General features: G+C 37.8%; 1 protein-coding gene across 4 annotated transcripts in view; it reads right to left on the bottom strand.

Moving 5' to 3' along the window:
• The window catches only part of SLC4A10 (solute carrier family 4 member 10), a 308,999-nt gene that overhangs the window by 89,455 nt on the left and 198,998 nt on the right, over positions 1–20,546 (bottom strand). For 3 of the 4 annotated variants that reach the window (XM_075933502.1, XM_014569435.3, XM_006114839.4), the window contains exon 7: positions 9,021–9,112. In XM_075933502.1, coding sequence (XP_075789617.1) covers positions 9,021–9,112 — 92 coding nt within the window. The remainder of the gene's footprint in view (positions 1–9,020; positions 9,113–20,546) is intronic. The other variant, XM_075933501.1, reaches the window with a different exon arrangement.

The raw sequence follows: 20,546 nt of genomic DNA, 5'->3' as shown, positions 1-20,546 counted from the left end.
CAAATAACATTTAATGTATCCTAAGTATTTTGTCTACAGACCAAAGCAAATCTTAAAAGAAAACAAAAGATGGTATATTTCCTATTATCTTCTTTATTATGCCAATTAACAGTAGTTAGGAGGGGGCAAAGACCCAGTTTTATCAGGAGATAGTGTATGTAGGAAACTTGGATTCAGTGGATGAGGTTGTTATGTTAGAGTCCCAATAAGATGGGAAATTGATACCTTCTTTTCATGACTGTTTTTCTATCTGCCAAAAGTCACAAAGCATATTGGTGAAAATAAGCTCTGAAGATAACTAGTTAAAGAGTAAAGTGGGGTAATCAGTTTGACACTACAGAGAAGTGACATTCGGTGCTGAAGAGATGGAAGAGCCATGCCATTACTGTATGATATCACCAGTTGATTATCCCTTATATAAAGATTCCTTAAGGGTTCATATGGAGCAAGCCTTTGACAAATGTCAGTCCTGTCGTAAATACTTTCAACATTGTATTTTATTGTAGTTTTGAAAAGTGCTGGGTATATATGAAACTATCATTTTTAACAATCTGAGTTGAAATCTATCTTGATTATACCATTATTTTATAGAGTCTTTAGTCATTTGACTGTAATTCAGACTCATATTTATATATTACTTTCATGGTGATACAAAAAACAGGACTATGTAGCACTTTAAAGACTAACAAGATGGTTTATTAGGTGATGAGCATTCGTGGGCCAGACCCACTTCCTCAGATCAAATTGTGGAAGAAAATTGTCACAACCATATATACCAAAGGGATACAATAAAAAAAAAGTGAACACATATAAAAAGGACAAATCAAATTTCAGAACAGAGGCAGGGTGAGGGGGGGGAGGTAAATGTCTGTGAGCTAATGATATTAGAGGTGATAATTGTGGAAGCTATCTTTGTAATGGGTAAGGTAATTAGCGTCTTTGTTAAGACCCCGGCGTAGTGTCAAATTTAAGCATGAATGACAGTTCAGAGGTTTCTCTTTCAAGTCTGGTGTTAAAATGCCTTTGAAGCAGTATGCAGGTAATCAAGTCGCTGAGACAAAGGAAAAATAATTCTATATGGACTCCCCATGACAGTCGGAATTACAATCTGGATTTCTATATACAAAGCTTCCGCAACAATGCACAGACTGACATTATTCATAAACGACAACAAGCGACATACAATCTTAGCCGCGCTGAACACTATGCTATCCAGAGTCTCAAAAACAACCCGGACAATATAATCAAACCAGCTGACAAAGGGGGTGCTGTGGTCATTATGAATAAGTCCGACTATAACAAGGAGGCAACCAGACAACTCTCCAACACCACATTTTAGAAACTTATCTCCTCTGATCCCACCTCAGAATACCAAAAGAAACTACACTGTCTCCTTAAAGACCTCCCTACATCTACTCGGGATCAAATCCACACAGAAACACCTTCTGAACCCCGACCAGAATTGTTCTATCTGCTTCCCAAAAATCCATAAACCAGGACACCCCAGACGTCCCATCATCTCAGGTATCAGCACGCTCACTAGTGAATTATCCAGCTATGTAGACTCTCTTCTCAAACCCTATGCAACCAACACTCCCAGCTATCTCCAAGATACTACTGACTTCCTGAGAAAACTACAAAACCTCGATAACCTCCCTGATAACACCATCCTTGCTACCATGGATGTAGAAGCTCTATACATCAACATCCCACATGAAGACGGATTACAAGCAATTAGAAACACTATCCCAGAGGACACCACTGCCAATCTGGCAGCAGACCTATGTAACTTTGTTCTCACCTACAAATATTTCCACTTTGAGGACAACTTATACCTCCAGATCAGTGGCACAGCCATGGGTATCCGCATGGCCCCACAGTACGCTAGCAACTTTATGGCTGACTTAGAACAACGTTTCCTCAGATCCTGTCCCCTTTTACCCATCCTCTATTTACCCACGGCCAAGAAACACTGGAGACATTCCACAGAGATTTCAACAACCTACATCCCACCATCAGTCTCAGCCTGGACCATTCTACACGAGAGATCCATTTCCTAGATACCACAGTACAAATCACCAATGGTAAATTAGACACCACTCTCTACAGAAAACCCACTGACTCATACAGTTACCTTCATGCCTCCAGCTCCCATCCAGAACACACCATACGATCCATCATCTATAGCCAAGCCCTTCGATACAACCGCATCTGCTCTAATCCCACTGACAGAGACCAGAAACTTCAGGATCTCTACCAAGCATTTATAAATGTCAATTACCCACCTGGAGAAATAAAAAAACAAATTGAAAGAGCCAGACGAATACCCAGAACCCATCTACTTCAAGACCGACCCAAGAAAACCAACAATAGAACACCACTTGTCATCACCTATAGCCCCCACCTTAAATCTGTCCAACACATTATCAATAAACTACAACCTATACTAGAACAGGATACTACACTCCGAGAGGCTCTGGGAGACAGACCCATAGTCTCCTATAGACAACCACCTAACCTCAGGATGATTCTGACCAACAACCACAGGACATACCACACTAATACCAACCCTGGAACTTTTCCTTGCAACAAACCCCGTTGCCAGCTTTGTCCATATATTTACTCTGCTGACACCATTATTGGACCTAACCAATTCAGTTATAAGATCAAGAACACATATTCCTGCTAATCCAGAAATATAATTTATGTTATCATGTGCCAACAGTGTCCGTCTGCTATGTACATTGGACAAACGTCTCAGATGCTTCGCTATAAAATCAATGCACACAAAACGGATATCTGACAGTATCATAAAGAAAAAACAGTTTCTTGACACTTCAACCAGAAAGGGCATTGTCTCAACGACTTGATTACCTGCAAAGATAGCTTCCCCAATTATCACCTCTAATATCATTAGCTCACAGACATTTACCTTCCCTCCCCTCATCCCTCCTCTGTTCTGAAATCTGATTTGTCCTTTTTATATGTGTTCACTTTTTTTTTTATTGTATCCCTTTGGTATATATGCTCATGCCTATTTTCTTCCACAATTTGATCTGAGGAAGTGGGTCTGGCCCATGAAAGCTCATCAGCTAATAAACCATCTTGTTAGTCTTTAAAGTGCTACATAGTCCTGTTTTTTGTTTAAGCTAGACTAGACTAACACGGTTATATCTCTATTACTATTCTTTCATGGTGATGTCATTGTGTAACAACAATACAATATATAACATGTACAACTGACTTCATAATGCACTAGTTTTGCCTAAGAATTTCAGACTGTGTGATTTTGTCATTTGCTTTCCCTTTATTAATCTAAATACAACAACAGTGACCAAATCCAATATAAACTGTTAAAGTGGACCATTTTAATGTCTATCTTACAGCCATCTGTCAGTATTAGTGTAAATAGTCTTCAGTAATATTTAGAAAACTGATTTCTTTGCAAATGGCTCTGGCACTTAATCAGAATTTAGACATAGCGGAGTTGCGTGTGTTATTTTTAAAAATGTTATTATTTCCCCAAACCCAGAAAGCCACGTTTCTAATGTTATGCTAGATTAGGGTAAGTCTTCTTTATGACAATATGATATTTCAGTGTGCTAGACACCTGACAAACCAACATGAAAGACTAATGACTACTAGACTGAAAGGTCTGGGTACTTTTTCAGAGGAATAAGCTACTAGTGGAGTAGAGTCTCCACAGACGCTTGAGAAAGAATCTTTAGCTCTTTTTAATTATTTTCCAAAATATATTGCCTATCATGGTCTCTCAGGGCTTCTTCCATTAATTAAAATTACAATCATATAAAAAATAGAAACAGCAGCTTTTTGTCACCCCTAAACCAGAAAATAACTAACCAGAGATGAAATCAAACTCTCAAACACTGATTCTTTATTGTACCTCCAAATCTGGGTAGGTAGATGAGCCTTGTAGTGTGCCATATTTACGCTATTTCAGATCAAAAGATCTGGTTCTAAAACTGAGGGCCCCTCATAGTAAACAGCTGTTTCCTCTAGTTTATACCGAGGAGATTCCAGATGGAGCTCCTCTACTGACTGCAGTTTTTGTAATACCACATGAAAAGAGAGGCCCTTTCTCAAGTAGGCAGAAACCAAGTTAATCAAGGGATTTAAGGTCTAAAACTGACACCTTAAACTAAACCAAGAGATAACTAGGCAGCTGGCACAGGTCAGGGAGCATTAGTGACATGTGCTCAGGGTGAGAGACTCCACAGAGCATATGGACTGCTGCTTTCTACACTAACTTCAGTTTGTGACTGGATCTCATAGCACGCCTCTGAGGAGATAAAGTCATAGTCGATAATGGCAAGCTTCATATGGACAAATGAAAATGAAAAAAGGGATTCCTAGAAACTGCTGCTTTATCATTGTTTAAGAACAGGGGTTCCAAGAATAGCTCTAGACCATGAAGTCTCACAGCCAGCACACATCCACCATTAAGAGGCAGAGAAGATCTCCACCATAACTTCTGGTTGCTTTCTCCAACCTACCAGTCTGACCTCATTCTATTCAGGAAAGGGCTTCAGCCAGCTAGTCTTCATCCATGCCCCAATTTCAATGAGACACTGGCAAAGTTATTTGATGGGGTGGCTGGATTGGGTAAGAAATGGGATTCATCAGCATATGAAAGTACCACAGCCCATTCCTCCTCACTAGCTTCTCTTAACAGTTCCATATGCACTGGACAGCAGGGGAGGCAAGGTGGAACTCTATAGGACTCTACATGATAAGTCAATCACATCTCTCAATCAATTGCATCACATGTATTTTGAAATATCTTATGGTATCAGCATTGAATTTGACTTTGATTAAAAGCTACTCTGTTCCTGTACTGAGCACAGGTATTTTGTAAGCAAGGGGAGCAAAATTGAAGTCTCTTTAAACTTTCCCATATTTAGAGGTTGCTGGGGAATAGTTCAGCCTGTAGTGTAAATCAGAAGCAGAGAAGAATGAAAGTTAAGTGAGTTTCATTCATTCCCTACATAGTCCATTACCAGGGGCAAAGATGGGGGCCATGACAGACCCTTAAAACCTTCTCTAATTCATTCATAGAAATCTGGCATGCTTGAGCAGCATTCAATGGGCAGATTGCATTGTTAAATATGTCTGCTAATCTTTATCCATCACTAGGAAGAAATATTCTGATAATACCACCGATACAGTTTTTGGACTGTTTCTAGTATCCAGATTGAGGATGCAAGTTTGGAATGTTAGAAGCAGCCCTTGGGGAGATGGATTAGACTGTAAATGAGGTGTCAATGGCACTTTTGTAGAAGACAAAATGAAATTAACACGTGGAACAACACTAGAGTAAGAAATTACAATACTCAGGAAGAAACTGAGGCCCTTTCTACTTGGCACTGACAAAGTATACTAGACAGGTATGATTTGCAGAGCACTCTACAAAGGTCTGTCCTATGTAAATTTTGCTGTTGTACTCTAAAAAAAGTATTGTTAACATAGTCTTCTTTGAAATGACACTATATTCGTGTGAAGCAAAAACCTTTTAGAGTGCAGTTTGTATGCAGCATGCTAGTGCACTTTAGAAATCACACAGCTCTAGTCACTTTGCCACACCATACAGACAAGCCTTTTGGCTACGTCTAATACAGTGCTATCTTGTGCAAGAGACTATGCAAATGAGGTTAAGAGGTGAATATCCCCACACCTCATTTGCATACTTAATGAGCCGCCATTTTGCACAAGGGGCTTTTGCACAAAAAGGAGCGATTTTCACTGCTCCTTTTTGCGCAAAACCCCCCTCTTGCGCAAGAGCCGTTCTGCTGCTTTTTTTCAGGCAGAATGGCTCTCGTGCAAGAGGAGGGTTTTGCACAAAAAGGAGCCATGTAGACAAAAGGCAAAAGCCCCTGGTGCAAAAATGGCAGCTCATTAAGTATGCAAATGAGGCATAGCGATAGTCACCACTTCACCTCATTTGTATATTCTTTTGCACAAGAGGGGGCAGTCTAGAATAAGTGTATGTGTGTTCTGCATAACACTACTTTACTCTCAATCCAAGCACATAAATCCAATTGCTGCCATCCTAAGTTTCTATACTGGCACTTATCATGGGAGATTGTATCCCTAGTTTATCATCATAAGCCTGTGTATTTAAACTATATAAAAGGCAGCTAGAAAAAAGTCTTCTAGTTACAATTCCATGAGGCAATTTTATCCATGTAAACAAAAGCTGTCTCTTTCTTTTCTTACTTCATGAAACAACTACTGGTGTTTAACTTACTGAAGGCTCTTAAGGTTAGCTAGAAAGGTGGGACCTTGTCCTCCTCTCAGACCAAGGGGTCCTTGAAAATTTTTTGTAGGGGGGTGATGATAGTAGAAATCATGGAAACTGTGTATTTGGTGTTTGCTATTACTATTTCAGCATGCCACTACTCCTGTTCCAGCACCAGTGCTCACACCAGTGAGAATCCAGAAGAGTTCTAGTGAAGTCAATGATATCACATCCATGTAAAGTTGATGAATGAAGGTTCAAAATCTGCTTTCTCTATTTTCCTTCAGCATGAAAAACATCTAGAAAACCAAGCCTGATGTTGAAAGCTGTGGAGTCAAAGACCCGTAACTATGAGTTCAGTGGGTTCTGGCATTCAGCTTTCAAAGAGATGATGGAGACTTGTGAGAAAAACATTACATGAAGTGGTGTAGTGTTCTCCAGGTTGCTTTTGGTCTCAACTCTATTTTTTAAATTTAAATTAGACAAAACTATTTTAATGTTCCAGCAAAGTCCGGCAAGCGCTCAAATGGAACCTGAAAGGAAAATGCAAAAGAAGAAGACCTCGGACAATGTGGAGAAGATCTACTGAGATTGAAGGACAACTGGGGTACTCCTGGAGTCAGCTAGAAGTTTTGTCTCAAGTCAGAGTGAAGTAGAGGAGACTTGTAGATGACCTATGCTCCACGCGGAGTACAAGGGTTTAAGAAGAAGAAGATTTTAATGCTACTCTTCACAATAGATTTAATAGACAGAATATTTCCCTAAAATATGAATATTAGTTTGTACTAATTAATCCTTGAAATACATGTATCAGTAAACAAAAGTATAATAGTGATAGAGATGCAGCCATGACCTAACCATGCCTATTACAAGATCAAGAATACGTATTCCTGTTCATCCAGAAATATAATTTATGCCATCATGTGCCTAAAGTGTCCGTCTGCTATGTACATTGGACAAACTTCTCAGACACTTCGCCAAAGAATCAATGCACATAAAACAGACATCAGGCTCTCTCACAGAGAGAAAGATGTTGCGTGCCATTTTAGCCAGACTGACCATTCTCTCAATGACCTTAAAACATGAATATTGATTCAGAGAGATTTTAACTCCAGACTTCAAAGAGAAGCTTCAGAATTGTCATTTATGCTTAAATTTGATACTTTATGTGTGGGTCTCAACAAAGATGCTAATTATCTCACCCATTACAAAGATAGCTTCCCAATTATCACCCCTAATGTCATTACCTCACAGACACTAACCTTCCCCCCTCATCCCCACTATGTTCTAAAATTCGATTTTTCAATTTTATATGTGTTCACTTTTTTTTATTGTATCACTTTGGTATATATGGTCATGCCAATTTTCTTCCACAAATTGATCTGAGGAAGTGGGTCTGGCCCACAAAAGCTCATCACCTAATAAACCATCTTGTTAGTCTTTAAAGTGCTACATAGTTCTGTCTTTTTTTTAAACAAAAGTATGTCTTTCTAAGTAGTAACATTTTTATTCAATGTTGTTTTAAAAGTATTAATTGTAATTAATTGTATTAATTGTAAAAATGTATGAATTGTATTAATTGCAAAAATGTTACAACTTAGACATACTTTTGTTTACTGATACATGTATTTAAAGGATTAGAACTGGTCTCCAGTTTGAATTACATGTCTCTGCTGTAATTAAATCTGCATGCAACCAGTGCAGCAAGACATCTAGAATGAAGTCTCTCTCTCTCTCTCTCTCTCTCTCTCTCTGATGCAAAAGGTCCTTTTCATGTCTTTGTTTCATCCCACATAGACAACAGTATTGCCCTTTTTAATGGTCTCCTCGCCCTTGCATGCAAAACTGACAGACTTCAGCTGGTACAAACTGCTGCTGCTAGGATTCTGTCTGGCACCAGATGGAGTGAGCGCATAACTCTAGTATTGACTCAATTATTCTGGCTGGCAGTCAGATTCCACAACAGATTCAAAGTGCCATTCTTCATTAACTCTGTAAATCACTTTAGCATTTCAGTTTTATTCACCTTTTCTGATTTGCTCAACTCTTACTCACCCAAACAACAATTGAAGTCACCTGTTACTGTCATGCCTATCACATGACTGTAACTAATGTGCAAGTCTGTTTTAGGCATGCACCATCTTCTCCAAAGATGAGGCACATTAGTTATACTAAAATTGAAAACTTGCTTATATTTCCCTGCTTTCTATGAGTTTGCCATTAAAAACCACACTACCAAACTATTGTACAGCTTGGTAAAGAGATGTACAGCTTGGCACTGAAATATCTTGGCATGACAAATGCTAGGAAGTTGTAGATGTTTTACAAAAGACAGGCAGAAACCACAAAAATAGGTAGAAAAAGTGTGTTTTACATTTATGTGTTATGCCCACAAGAGAACACATGCTAAGACTGAATGATAACCAATCTGAATTACTTTCCTGGTTAGTCAGCCCTTTACTCATTTCTGAGATCTCTCACTACAGTTTGTTGTCTCTTTGCAGTATTGTGAAATGAAAAGTGTGTCTAATCTCCTGGAATGTGATTTCCTGCTAGCAATGCTTTAAAAATGTTTTATTGGAAATGTTTAAAAACCTTCTTTCTTGTAGGTGCAACATATGTATTTTGTGGCACTGACATGTGGCAATTTATAATATTGACACAAAACACCTTTAGAGCATTCTCTGATTAACACAAACCACTCTTTTTATGTAAAATGTCTACCTGCCAGTCAGAAGGTACTTTTCAGTCAATAAATGCTTACCTTGCTAAAGTCAACAGTGCTGTTTTCTCTGCTCACATCATTTTTATTTTCAATGCAGGCGGGAGCAGACTGTGGAGAAACAATCTGACCTGCTAAAAAAATATACTGTTATTACAGAATACTAACAATTATTTACATTACTAAAGAAGCATTCTATGACACAAATGTTAAAATTAAATTAGAGTATCACATATGTTTCATATAGCATATTTATGTGAATGTAGGATTGGAAGTAAAATTAAAGACATTTAAAATAGACAAATTCTCAACAGACAAAATATTCATTAGCTGCAGCTAGAGATAGGAGAATCCATTTTAGAAAAATTTAAACAGATTTTTGGATCATTCACACAGCAACATCAGTTGGGAATTGTTACTCTATTAAAATACTAATTTAAAAAACAGTCCCACATCTATTAAGGTAATTTCTTAAGCAATATGAGGAGCTGCCAATTTTAGGTTTCGGTCCTAGACACTTACCCATGTGATTTGTAAATCAAAAGGACTCTCCATGTGCATATGTTTGCTCATGTGTGCTAATTGACATTGACTAGCATGACAACCAAAACTAGAATAAAGTGTCTCATTATGAAAAATAAATTTACTGAAATTTAGGATGTCCAAAATATATATATATAAATTGTCACATAAGATAGTGAAATGGAAAACCAAAGTTTTTTAGTGATGAAATCTCCAATAAAATCCACGGAAGAAAAAACACAAAATATTTATAAAAATTAGAACTTCTTAAGACAGAAGAAAGCGTTCAAACATAACTCATAATCATGCAAACAAACACATACATGACTTCTCATTGAGGTGCTATTGATGATAATGAGATTACTCATGAATGAAGTAATAATACATGGGAGTACATGTTTGTAAGATTAAGCTCTTAGACTGATGTGCTTATAATAGAGTGGTCTTGAGGAAAAATGGCTTTTATGGTCTTATATAGACTATCATAATGAGTACTTGTGTGTGGTTCTCAGCCTGGTGTGACTTACAGCATTTTCCATCTTCTTTTGAATATCACCTTTTGGTTTTCTAGTCATAATCAATTATCTATTCATCTTAATTGAGTTGAGTATTCTAGCCATTTAAGAAGAGGCACAAACATAATTACTTAGAAGTTGTTCTGCAGATCTCCAAAACAAACAAAAAAACAAGGTATAAGGCTACAGGAAACTCATTTTCTTGTAGGGGAAACCTCACTAAGCATAAATAATAGCATTGCATTAAATAGTCAGGTTTTGCCATTGAAGGTGCAAAAAGAGGAGAAAGCAACAGAAGGAGGGCATGTGAGGGATAAAAACATCCATCTTTATATTTAAAATGTATTATAAATATATTGTGGACACTCAGGTCTCTCTGGAAGAGAAGAGAGGGAATGGGAAGGAAAAGAAGTGTTCAAACACAAGCTGTTCCTTTGGGTTGATTGTGAGAGTAATAGTAAATCCTATCTCAAATCAATCTATAAAATTTAAAGAATTTGGAGAGAGGGGGGCACAAGTAAGTACCGTGGATGAAAAATGTTAGACTGATTGGGTGGGAAGTGGCATGTCAGAAAAGGAGAAAGTTGGGGAATCTAGCCACAGAAAGAACACTCTGGGCATCTAAGGGGGGATGTAAAAGGAGGCCTGACATCTGAAACCCTAGCATGATACTGAGAGAGATACTAAAGTAAAAATCAGGAACATTTTGAGAAATAAAGGGCCAAAACTTACAAGGTATTAACACCCAGATTTTTAAACGTATTTAGGTGCCTAAAGGAGGGACGTTAAATTCTGAATATTGAGTAATCAAATAGTTGATGCAATTTGCATTGACTATTCAATTAGTCGATGGGCACCTCCGCCTTTGAAGTGTAGCAACAGGCCTAGGTCTGTTGCTGCACTTCAAAGGTGAAGCACTGCGGGGAGCACAGGCCAGCGGGGCAGTCCCCCCCGTACCCCTGTGCTCCCCGCAGCATTTCAAAGCAGCAGTGTCGCATGGAGCCCCCAGTCAGCTGGGGACTCCTGCCTAACCCTGGACTCTATGCAGCACTGCCGCTTTGAAATGCCCCAGGGAACCTGGCATCAGGCTCCCCACAGCATTTCAAAGTGGCAGCACCGCATGGAGCCAGGGGTCAGCGGTGGAGTCCCCAGCTGATCCTAGGCTCCACGCGGCACTGCTGATTTGAAATGCCATGTGCAGCATAGGGTCACTCCAGCTGGCCCTGAGCTGCAAGCGATGTTTCAAAGCGGCAGCACTGTGTGGAGCCTGGGGTCTGGCTACGTTGCACTGCTGCTTTGAAGTACCCTTTCTTCTCCTTCCCCCCCCCCCTTGATGCCTCTTTCTGATAGAGGCAGCATGGGGGCAGGAGTGACTTGTTGACTATCTGATAAGCATCCCTAGCCTAAAGATGCAGTTACTTAGATACTCCAGAGATAAGCAGCTAATCTTAGGCACTCTTGAAAATCCCCATATCATCATTAGGTGACTAATTCTGACCCTAAATACTCTCAGGTGCCATTCAAAAAATGCTAAGCAACTTGCAGGATCAAGTTCTGCAGGAAAGCTATACAAGTATCATAACCCTAGACCAAGAAAAATCGTCCAGCTTTCTGCCACAATCAATGAGAATTCCAATGAGAACTGGCAGGCACTATCACTTGAAACAGTTATTGGACAGAAAATGGGATTTCCACAAAAATGAAGTTTTCCATAGGAAAATGGATATATTTCTAAAACACATTTGAAAATATTGCAATTTGTGATGGGATGAGAATTCTGATATGTGATGAACTCTATTCCAGACAGACAGACAGACAGAGAACTCAAGCAGATGAATCTAAACAAGCAGGTTACAATTCTGAGATATTTTATTCTACTTTCATATGATAAAAATCACTGGATTATTGTAATTTGAAAATTTTCCCATAATACAAGCATTTTAAGAGAATTCTAATCTCTACAAATATTTCATGGGAACATCTACAATTTTTCTAAATGGTTCTCCCACGACTAGTTGCAAATATTTGGTTATGAATGGGCAAGCTGTTAATTAGCAGCCATTCAATTTGCCAGTCTCAAAATTAATTAAAAAAAACTTCATATTATATATTACTGCATTTTACTATGTATTAATGGATTTTGACATCAGGTTTACTAGCCACAGTATTATACTACATTTATTTTGGAGCATAGCCCTCCCAGACAATAGTGTTCAACTTCTTTTGATTAGAAAACCATTGTTTATATGAATTCAACTTCTGTACCATTCTGGTGATTTCAGTAATGTACTATAAAACTCTCTGGTGATCCTGTGCTGCCTTTTTTAAAAATATTATATTAAAGTCAAATGCACACTTGAGGAAAGGCCCAGCAAAAAGCCTCTGCGCTTCTTAAGTCACATTTTAAGCTCTTACTAAGTGCTAAAGGTATCCTAAATACAGTTGGGCTTTGTGTGGACATGAATGAATTTCACCGTAATAGACTGCATGAAGAATAAATACAGTATAATACAAAAATCTCCAGTGATTTACATTACTCAGGGAAGAATTTCATAACTTGGAAGCATATGTAACATAGGAAAGAGGAATACTGCAAAATGTCTAGGCCAGATTCTGCATTCAGTTATATCACACAATCCTAATGATTTGGTTGGGATCCTAAGGGTACAAGAGAATGTACAATTTAGATCTGTAACTTAAAAACAATAATCCCTTCAAATTCAGGGAAATAATGCTGTGATAATTATGTGTCATGGACTACTTCATTATTTTCTAGGCAAACAGGAAATGTGTATTATTACAGATACTAGCATCCACGTTATGTATGTGTGTGAGAGAGGGAGACACAGAGACAAAGAGAGATCTTAACCTTTTTCATAATTTAGTATTTACATTTGTATTGCTAATCCATAAAATGAAAACTGAAATGCAATTCTTTAACTAAATTCTGGACCTTGTACAAAGATGAAGTAAATGGGAGGAGAGATGTTTGGCAGGAGAAACAAAATCATCCCTCCAACACAAAGAACATGGACCCACTGTGCAGACTGTTATAACTGCTATAGTGCAGATGTATATTTTTCACACAAGTGTATGCCTACTCATTGAGTTGAGGGAGGTGATTCCCAGTTCTAAGAGAAATATCTGCTCCAGTTCTCAAGGAGCAAGAGAGTGTTGCTGCAGCAGTACAAACTGATGGAGTGACTGCCTGCCCCAAGCATGTACCCATCCAAGACCCTAGGCATATATTTGGGATGGCTAGTCCATCCCACCACTTGTGCTGCCACAGCTACATTCGAGGTCTACCTCTCTTTCTCCATGGAGAAGGGCAAAAATTTAAATATCTAAATTTAAAAAGGTAGAAAAAAAGGACTTGAGGAATTACAGACCAGTGTACCTAACTTTGATATCTGGAAAGATACTAGCACAAATTAGTAAATGATCTGTAAGCACCTGGAAGGCAATGGGGTGATAAGGCATAACCTTACTTAGATGAAATTACTAAAATGTGTGTACAATCAGTTGAAAGACTATATTTAGAGATTAGTTATTCAATGGTTCCCTATCAAACTGGGATCTACTGGAATCCCACAGGAATCAGTTCTGGGTCCAATGCTATGCAATATTTTCATTAATGACTTGGCTAACAATGTGTAGAGTATGCTTATAAAATCTGCAGACAACATCTATATGGGAAGAGCTACAAGCACTTAGGAAGACAGCACTAGAATGTAAATTATCTTGACAAACTGGAAAATTAGTCTGAATTCAACAAGAGGAAATTCCCTTAAAACAAGTGCAAAGTATTTCACTTAGGAAGGAAAAATTCAATATACACCTACAGAATATGGTCTAACTGGCTAGATAATAGTACTGCTGAAAAGAATCTGTGGACATAGTGGATCACAAATTGAATGAGAATCAGCAATATGATTAAGTGCAAAAAAAAAATCAAACTGAGATGTATTAATAGTAGTATTGTACGTGAAACCTGGGAAGTAATTGTCCCAGTTTACTTGGCACTGCTTAGGCCTCAGCTAGCATACTGTGTTCAATTCTGGGCACCACTCTTTAGAAAGAATGTGTACAAACTGGAGTTTCCAGTGAAGGAGCTTTCAAACTTGGGGTCAGGACCCCTCAGGATGTCATAAAGTTATTATATGGGAAGTCATGAGCTGTCAGCCTCCGTCCCAATCCCTGCTTTACCTCCAAAATGTAATGGTGTTAAAAACACACTTAAAATATATTTAATTTATAAAGAGGCCATGCGTGGAGGCTTGCTATGTGAAAGGAGTCACCAGTACAAAAGTCTGAGAATCAACAAAAATGATAAAAGGTTTAGAATACCTGACCTATAAACTGGGCATATTTAGTATTGAAAAAAAGACTGGGGGAGGGGGAGAGAAGTAAGAGTGAGGGAAGGAACCTGATAACCATTTGCAAATAAGTTAAGGGCTGCTATAAAGAGGTTGGTAATCAGTTGTTCTCCATGTCCATCAAAAATAGGAAAATAAATTAAAGGCTTTATCTGCAGCCAGGGAGATTTAGGTTAAATATTAGGTAAAGTTTGTGTTTATTTGGTCCTGCCACAGGACAAGGAGTTGAATTTGATGACTTTTCAGGCTCCCTTCTAGACTTCAATTTCTAAGATTCCATGAGAGATGCAGTGAATATGAATTCTCAAGAGGGGAACCCCACCTCCGAGTCAAAGTGTAGACAGCCTCTACCCCAGCTAATGTAATATCAATTTTCAATGGACTGAACATTTAACTATTGTGCCTACGAACTCCCTATGGGAACAGAAATGCACGCAACAGGAAACACAGGCCCCACTCAGTATGTGGAGTTTCTGAATGGCTTCTATTCTTTTTGTATACTGATACAACACTTTATCTTTTATTTGCACATATGCTAAAGCAACAGGGAAACAAATGATTTCATGACACTCTTGGCCTTCATTCAAGTAAAATAGTAAGTTGCTAGCCCTCAGAGCTGAGGGGAAACTCAGAAAATACAAATCAAGTAGACCCTCTAAGCTGAAGATCCACTAGCAAATAAAGAGAATGCCATGTATTTAATTTGGGGGGAAGGTCTGACTTGTTATATTTGAACACATAGGGTTGGCAGTATTGTGATTTGGTAAATGGGAATGGTGGGAACAAGCCACAACTGTGACCCACTAACCACAGCAACAGTCACATTCATGCTGCTGATCCATGTTCTGTCTTCAGGTAGAAGAGGATGATTCCACTGCTCCTCTAGAGGAACACCTGCCTATCTCTGTCATGCCAAACACTTTTCTTTGTACTTGGTATTTATTGTGCAGGGATGGGGGGCAACCAGAATTTCATTCTTGGAGTGCAAATAGAACTCTTACAAACCTAATGATGGTATCAATGCCTAGATATGTACCACACATTCCAATCATTATAGTCTTGTATTTGAGAAGTCATTAAAGATAACTGCAGATTTTCTAAAGCATGCATCTGTCAATCAACTGTAACATGCTCTATAAGTAAAATACTCAGCATATACACTAAGGAACTTAAACATTTCAACAGATAAACTCATGTTTATATGGGCTGTAGGTGTTATCTATTTAATTAAAATGCCAACACCAAAACAATGAAATATACTTCATGATTTTATGTAAAAATGATTAGCTTTAAAGATAAAAGAAAGATTTTAAAAACACATACAGTAGATAAACATGCTCAGATTTCGTTATTTCCAAAATCTGAGCATGTTTATCTACTGTATGTGTTTTTAAAGTCTTTCTTTTATCTTTAAAGCTAATCATTTTTTTACATAAAATCATGTAAAACACTTAAAAAAAGACTTTAAAAACACATACAGTAGATAAACATGCTCAGATTTTGGAAATAACAATAATTCACAATAAAGATTCTTTCATGCAAAACCAAGCCTATTATATATAAAAAGAAATTAAAGTGAGATCCATTTTTATATTGCATTGAAACATGCTTATATTAAAAGATATTTGAGAATTCAGTATTTTGAGAAAACTTACTAATCACACCAAGTAAAAAATCAGAGTTTCAGAAAGAAAATTTAAGTTAGAATACACTACGGCGTTCCAATATTTTGGTATTCAATATTATATTGTTTTTATCCGGGAAACCTTGTCTTTATCCAAAGAAAGGCAAAATCTACCACAATAAGCACAGTAACCACAATAAGCACAAAAGAACAAGGTATAACTAACAGAAATGAAGGCAAATCATATATGGGGCTTCATAAACCCTAAATATTTACAAAAAATACAACAAGCTACAGTATTCCTTTCCATTCATTAGTGCTTCACTGTTTTGGGTGTCCAATTCAGGGCCTTTTACCTGAGACTTTTTACTAGTTACCAACTTTCAGATCTAAATTGACTCACAACTAAGGAGACTAGAAAGCAAAGGTATAAATAGTAACAATGTATTAAGTAAATTAGGGTCAGATTTTGGTCAGAGTATTATAAAGTCAAATGTAGTTTAAAAATCAGCTTTTAGCTACAGTATTTGTAAGGAAAATATATTCTTAACCACCATGAACTAACTGCCATTCCCATTGTACCTAACAGCTGAGGGTAGACTTTGTTGCCCTTTGAAAATACTTCTTATGAGAAGAAGCAGAGGAAGCCAGATTATGAATCTTCATAACATTAGACATGAACCTCATGAAAATATGTTTGTGTTTTCATGCACGTCTAAGCAAAATGTTGTGGTTTGCTACTTTCTCAACTGATATAAGAATATGTGTTTATAAAATAATGATTTCTAGTCTCAGATATTCCATCTTTGTTCCAAATAATGACCATAAAAATGTAGGATTCTCTTATGAAATTATTACAGTATTTGATAAAGGCCTTAAATATTGATTAATAGCCTACAGGAAAAAGTTGCATGCTAGACGAAAACATGGATGTACATTTCAATTGATCTGAAACCCAAGCAAGATACATTTTTATACTACCTCTCAAACCTTCAAGGAGCTTACAGAACCCAAAGGGTAGGAGATGAGGGAGGTACAGAGATGAGATGAGCCTGTTAGAGACAGACACAACAAAGACAGAGCAAAATAAAGAAATATAAAGATGAATGACACAATTGCATATATGTAGATTATACATTTAATCATGGGTACAAGGAACATAATGGAGAAAGAAAGAACAAATATTGGGTGACAATGTTTAAGAATTGGGTGAGCCTTATATCAATATCATGAGAAAGCTGTGGATAATAAGACTAGAGTAAACTTAGCTTGAAAAGACTGCATGTCAAATATGAAATACAATATTAGATCATTTAATTTTAAAACACTATTGTTGGGTCCAGCTGTATTGGTTATACAGATAAAAAGAAATCTATTAAGAATTTGATCCCATATTACATGTGCATCTAAAAACTCTCATTTAAGTTACTGGGTGTCTTGAACAGGCAAGGAATATAGGATCAGAATCCTTAGAGCCAATTTCACCATTGGTGTAAACAGAGGACTCTATTGACCTCAGTGTAGTCAGCTTTATATATGCACTGAATTTAGACAATGATGCTTAACTGCAGATACAAGATGATGAAACTGGCATGAAAATAACGTAAACACACAACACGTGGAATAGTAATTTATAATCTCAAGGCCAAATTCAAAAGTGGTACATAAATCAGACCCCTTTACACTAATGCAGCAGCTCCACTATATTCACTTACATCCATTATAGCAAGTACAAGGAGATCAGAACTGATTAAATTTGCAAGCTAGGGAGCTAGAAGAAGGCGTAAGAAGGCATACGGTAAAGTAAAATAGAGACTACTTTGACTTACACGTTATGTTACAGATTCCCTACCGTGCTGATTAGCAGGGAATATGATAGTTACAGCTCCACAAGGTCTTATTTGTGTAAAATTTAGAGGTGATATAAATTGAATATTGATAAATGGGTGTGACTGACTCCATCTCAGTTGGTGTAAACAACACACATAGGGAAAGAAGATGAAACATTGTGTATGTTAATGTGTATGAAAAGGACTATTGTAATGTACACCTTCTTACACTAACTGTTAATTACTTGACCTTCTACATTTCTTTCCTCACCTGTTGGTCTGTAAATTACAGCAGCAAGAGGTTTCCCAATTCTTACATCTGGGGTTGTGATTCTCATCTCAATGAGAAAGGAATCATATATGCATATTAGCTCTGATCAAGTTAGCACACTAAAACTGGAATGAAGTTGCAGCAGTGCAAGTGGTGAGAGGAGCTAGCTGTCCTGAATACGATCCCTTCTGAGAACCTAGCCATGTACTAACATTGGCTAGTCCTTGCTGTGACTTGTGCAGCTGCAGCTACATTAGCACAAGTCTTTGCTCAATGTGAGTGACAACAGGTACATCTCCAAATGTAGAGGTTAAAGGTGTACCACTAGTCAGAACCGAGGGGTGGGAAATTGCAAACATTTTTGAAAACTATTGTTTACATTTACTATCAGAATTATGTCATCATCTGATTTTGTTGACTAACTATACTATCATGAAACTCGCATTACTTGTTCTCTCTGCGTGAGCCTGATGCAACAAAAATGTATGTTTACATTCTGCATTGCAGAAACCTGTACAAAAGTGCAGAAGCCTCCAGGAATATTTGTTACCATTCCTTAATAACACAGAAGTGGTGTATCTAGTCAAAGCTAATCTTTTGGAGATATGCCATCATCTTGATACATAGGTATTTACTTATATAATTCTCAAACATCAGGATGAGAATTCTATTAATCTCACTAAAAATATGTATTACATAGCATTCCAAACACAATCTGGAAAAAAAGACTCAGTAATAGCAAAAGATAATATATTTTAAAATCCCACTGGCTTTAAAAGTATTTTCTCTGAAATTCTTTTCCACCCTCCATTCTGGGCATTCAGTGTCAAACTAAGCCTTTTTAAAAATAATTTTTGCTGTTGTTATGCCAAATTTGAGTGTCATTTTTTTATTGGAACATCAAAAGCAGGCTTTTAATTCTCACAGTTTTGATGCTTAATGAAAAGTGAAAGTTAAACACAGCATGGCAGCATTAAAAATGCATGGTAAATCCATAGCATCCTGACATTTTAGCCCTGAAGAGGATGTGAAGAAAAGCCATTATAAACAAAAGATACTACTAGTCTATACAAAGAAAATTAAATAGAAGGTCTGAGAGATTTACACAAAGAAGAACAGAGGAAAAACATAGGCACAAATATCTTCTAGTAATACCATCCTGATGGTCTAGAGAGGACACAATAGGTTGTCCCCTACAGGGGATGAGAGTTTGAGTTATGATTTCAGGCCTTTACTTCCAAGATACCTTAGGCTGGGCATGCTGCCAAGCTAGCATTTGCAGACACCCAAGAGAGAAGGGTTTGAATGGTTAACTGCACCAAGAAACTGGCATAGGGTGGGGAAATGGTATATCTAAACCATCTTTCCATGTCCCAATCCTGAGCCTAGTGGCTTTATAAGTTACGTTAGTTGCTGCAGTCACACAGCAGTATGCCATCTTTACACTGTTTAAGGATTCCCTTATGTTAGTGTAACCAACCGGGGTTTAGAAAGCATGGACCTTTAAAACCACATCCAGAGGCATAGGAAATGCTGTTTTTTCCAAAGAGGAGGAGGAATCAATGTAGGGAAAGTTTCAGAGACATCAGCGTTGGCAGCTCCAGACAAGGGCCCTATAGTGAGTAGCCTCTCCCATAGCAAAGCAGTTGAGAACCCGCCCAAAGTTTAGGAAGAACAAAGCGGCTGACCAGAGATGTCCCAGGATAGAAGCCTGGATATGCACCACACCTGGAATCACCTGAGAAGGACAAACCAGACCCAGAATCACAGTCACCCAGTGCTGTATGGGGCTGTGAGAAGTAGAACATTTCTCTCCATTCATCCCTCGTTTAATAACTATTTCCTTTACCCATATTTCTTGTACTATTGGGGAAGTATGGTGCATGTTTACTCTGAGGGGGGAGGAGAGGGAGTTACTCTGGAACGTGCGCCCCAAGGGTGGAAGGAGGGTTCCCCACTGGAGCAGCCTGCAGAGAGGACTGCACCTTGGCCACAAAGGTGCTAAAATTACACCAAGAAAAACCTTCACTTGCCCTCTTTGGGCAGATTCTGGACTGGTGGATTTCCACTGTCTCAGCAGAACATGGGACAAGGTTCTGGGACAAAGGTGTGGCATTGCTATATTTATTTCTCTTTGATCATCACTGGATCAGAATTGATGGACTCTGAAAAGAGCTGCATCCCTTTCTTCTTGGTTTAGAGACATTCGGCCTGTGAGGACTAGAAGAGTAAAAGGAGAAAAATGGAGGGGATCACTAAGACTGCCTCAGGAGATCTGTTTGTTCTCCTCAGAAGAGATGACAAAGCTTTTGTGTAATCAAGCCTTTGCTCCAAAAAGTATACATAATCATAAAATAAATTATACAGCTATTTTAACAGGATTTTGAGGTTGTGGGAGAAAAAGGCACTTTCATACCTTACAATTGGTTAT

This window comes from Pelodiscus sinensis, chromosome 7 (genome assembly GCF_049634645.1).
Source record: "Pelodiscus sinensis isolate JC-2024 chromosome 7, ASM4963464v1, whole genome shotgun sequence".
NCBI lineage: Eukaryota > Metazoa > Chordata > Testudines > Trionychidae > Pelodiscus > Pelodiscus sinensis.
The sequence above is the reverse complement of the archived record's forward strand: the minus strand, read 5'-3'. Positions and strand labels throughout refer to the sequence as shown.